Raw genomic sequence first — 3,852 nt, forward strand, 5'->3', positions numbered from 1 at the left:
GAGGAAAACTTTTACTTCTCTTTTAAAAAGGGTTGGGGGCTAAACGTAGAAGGTGGGTACTGTCGGGTGCTGAGAAGGAAAAAAAAGAAAAGAAAAAGTTTTGAAGAAGTTTTTCTCTGTTCTTTGATGGGGAATAACATAACATCTTCTCTAGCACAATGACCAAGTTTTTTTCCATTTTTCTTTTCTGTTGCCAATGGTATTTGATGTTATATGGAAGAGTAGAATAATTCACACTAAATTTTTATACCAACTTTACGGGACTAGTTGATGTGGCGCGTTTTAAGTGATTAGCATGTTAGCCGACCACTTAAAAGAGAGAGAGTAGAGTAGAGTAGTACTAGATTTTTATATCAGCTTTTCAGCAATCGATATGACGTATTTTAAGTGATTTCGCATTTCAATCATCTAAAAAAATAAAAGTGTTAACCACTACTTTGAACGCATCACATCGACCAGTATGAAGGTGGTATAAAAGTCTAAAGTGAAAACTATAGCATTAGTATTCTATTCGTTTTCGTCTGAGTATGCTGAAATGGGAGAAAACTATGGTTTTGGCCGGTTGCTGTTTCGGTGTTCTCGATCTTGAATCTTCCATTAATTATGGTCCCCTAACAAACTACGAAAATTTGAGATCAAATGTTTTATTCCTGTCACATGTCAATAACGAAATCAGTGGTCAAGATATTAATGTATAGTCACAGGATTTTCTTTCTGTAGCTCGAGACTTTCGCATAAGCATGTGATCAGTTCAATATTATTGTTTAAAGTGTCTGCCTAATGTTTTATTCACTCACAGTGGGTTGGTGGAATTGTTGACAACAACCTCTCGATCGTCTTTTACTTTCTTCTTTTTTGCTGGGCCAAGCGTCAGAACCTCGTCAGAAGGAAAGCAAATAATTAAGTTTGAACGTACGGTTAGAGCTTTACACTTCTGTAATTAAGTTATAATGCATGTTTTGTTAGAGGTTCAGCAAATTAAAACTAGTTGGGAAAATGGAAGCATTAAGCACAAAGGTGAGTTAGATTATGAACCCATTTTCGTTTCTTATGCTTCATCTTTTCCATAATTAATTTGCATGCATTTTGCGTGGCAGAAGAGAACAAATATTAGCATCTACACTAGAATTTCAAATTGGGGAGCCCGGCCCTCAATACCCACCAAAAGAAAAACAATATTTCCACAGGCGCCACGTGGCATGTATGGTACAGCCGTGCATTCGCCACCGATAGCGGCAGTCGTTGACTACTAATTGATCATATTTTCTGCTGAGCATGGCCCCAGCTTCGTGTGGTCTCGCGAAGGACCGGGGCAATTCACTATCATCTAACGTAAGGGTCCTTAATTTCCTAACATCGAAAATCACACTTCGTCGCTGTTTTCCATTCTACAGTGATCATTGACGCAACTATAAATTGCCCTAACCAGCCATATAGCTTCTTCACAGCCAGCCTTCCTCCTAGCAGACAAAAACACTAAGTTTCTAATATTTTAGGCCTCCGCCAGTATCTTCTGTTACATGAGAACTGCGCCATGGCCACTAATATTAGCTCCAAGACCCTGCTTGTCCTCCTTGTTGCCCTTGCCCTCTCTGTGCAAGGCACTCTAGGTAAATCTCCACCTTTTTACTCCTGCATGCATGCTCATACTCTTATTATTCGTTAATACTTCAAATATTTGTTTAATTTGAACTCTCATAGAAATTCAATGGTAAAATAACATTACACATGAAAATTGTTGCAGGAGGGATAGCGTGTGAGCATCTAGACCAAGAGACGTGCGCCTTTGCAGTGTCGTCCTCCGGAAAGCGGTGCGTGCTTGAGAAGCACGTGAAAAGGAGCGGGGAGGAAGCATACACATGCCGTACGTCAGAGATTGTGGCCGACAAATTGAAGGACTTGGTGGAGACCGACCAGTGCATCAAAGCATGCGGGCTTGATCGGAAAACACTCGGAATCTCATCGGACTCTCTCCTCGAGTCTCTCTTCACCCAAAAGCTTTGCTCGCCTCAGTGCTACCAGAGCTGCCCCAACATTGTTGACCTTTACTTCAATCTTGCCGCTGGTGAAGGCAAGCATCATTATTACTTTTTTTTTTTTTTTTTTTTAAAATATATAAAGCCCCGGCTAGATCACACGGATCAGATAAAGTTTAGACTTTTGCATGTGAACATGACCCCAAAGAATTATTTCCATCTTAATTAACGTAATTGTCTAACAAATTTGCTTATCTTTGGTTAATTAGGTGTATTTCTTCCAAAATTATGTGAAGCACAAGAAGCAAATCTGCGGCGAGGGATGTCTGAGATCCGGAGCTCTGGTTTTGTAGCACCAGGTCCGGTGCAGTCGATGAAGTTCACGGTTGCACCAATAGTTGCGCCAGCGTTGGCTCCATACTAGGAAAACTTATACGATACGAAGCCTTAATTAGTTGTTAGGTTACAATAATGAAGTCACACCTGTACTGCGTGTGTTCTTCAAACAATAAGTTATATTGAATCATATACAGTTATCGGTGTGTGCGTGCTTAATTTATGTATGGTTTGGAAATGAAAAAGATTCAAAAGAAGAAAGAAGAAGAAAATATGTTCATTCAGCTACAGTACTGTCCAAATTGATTCGATCTCCCTGATTATCAATTAGATATAATATATTCTACTTATATATATCGTAATTAGCCCGTGGAATATAATAAGACTTTTGAATGTTATTTGAAACCAATATGAACGTAACAAATGGGACACGACTATCAACTTTTAATAAATTTTCCTGGGGAACAGATCTTTCTATCCAGCCAAGGTAGTCAACTAATCCAAATCAAACTGTTTTTTTGGGGGAATGTCCATTAAACGTGGGACGGAAGGCCAAAGTCAAGCTAGAGGAACAATTATGCTATATTACCAAATCTTGGCTAGTTACTGAAAATTATATAAAACAAAATCTTAAAAAAAAAAATTGAAACATGAAAAAACCTTGGTTTTTTATTTTTTATTTTTCCTTTTTAAAAAAAAAAATTAATTTCTTGTTTTTTTTTTTTTTATATAATTTTAAGAATTTTTTTTTTTATAATTTTATAAAGGGTATTTTTGTCATTGTGAGGGGAACATTAGCATTGTTTGATAGTTTAGGTGGTGACATTGAAACAATTGGTAGTTTAGGGAACACATTGACAATTGAGTGGTAGTTTAAGGGAAATATGTATACTTTTCTTTATATGTATATTTTATTTATGAAAAATCCCTTCAAAAATTAAATTTGACCTCTTACTCTTTTTTTTAGTAACTTTTTAAATTTTGTCCCTTCATACTTAGGGTATGTTTGTTATAAGGATTAAACCCATAGAATGTTATAGCTATTCCATAGTTTGGTAATTTTTTTGGTTCCTCGAATAAGTACTATTTCATAAAATAACTGAATAGTTGTTCCTCTAAAAAAAAAGGAGTGGAATAGCTATTTCAAGAGCAGTAAATAAGTCAATTCATTCAACAACCCGCTCCTTTAAACTCAGTTCGATCCCACTTGTAACTGATTATTAAGTGATACATACTAGACTCGCTCGATTTAGGCTTGCAAGCCTAACTCGTATAAAACTCGACCCGACTCGATTAAGCCTCGCAAGCCTACCTCATAGTATAAGCATATACTAACTTATTATTAAATAACATATTAATTTATTAACTAGTTAGTTAATTTTTTTAAAAAAGTACGTACTAAACAAGCATAGTATTAGTTCCTGCTAGTTATACTAAATAAGCATAGTATAGTATAGTATAAATATATTATTAACATACTAACTAGTTAGTTCCTAAACTAACATACTAAGTTATTAATAGTTAGTATATAACAATATAG

At 35.9% G+C, this 3,852-nt stretch overlaps 1 protein-coding gene across 1 annotated transcript; it reads left to right on the forward strand.

The window, feature by feature from the left end:
* The first annotated feature begins 1,461 nt into the window (after window positions 1-1,461).
* On the forward strand, window positions 1,462-2,600 carry LOC133861192 (uncharacterized). The gene is made up of 3 exons (XM_062296916.1): window positions 1,462-1,610; window positions 1,745-2,071; window positions 2,246-2,600. Exons 1-3 carry the CDS (start codon window positions 1,535-1,537, stop codon window positions 2,398-2,400), a joined length of 558 nt encoding a protein of 185 aa, XP_062152900.1. The 5' UTR covers window positions 1,462-1,534; the 3' UTR covers window positions 2,401-2,600.
* Window positions 2,601-3,852: the final 1,252 nt, after the last annotated feature.

This window comes from Alnus glutinosa, chromosome 2 (genome assembly GCF_958979055.1).
Source record: "Alnus glutinosa chromosome 2, dhAlnGlut1.1, whole genome shotgun sequence".
Classification (NCBI taxonomy): domain Eukaryota; kingdom Viridiplantae; phylum Streptophyta; class Magnoliopsida; order Fagales; family Betulaceae; genus Alnus; species Alnus glutinosa.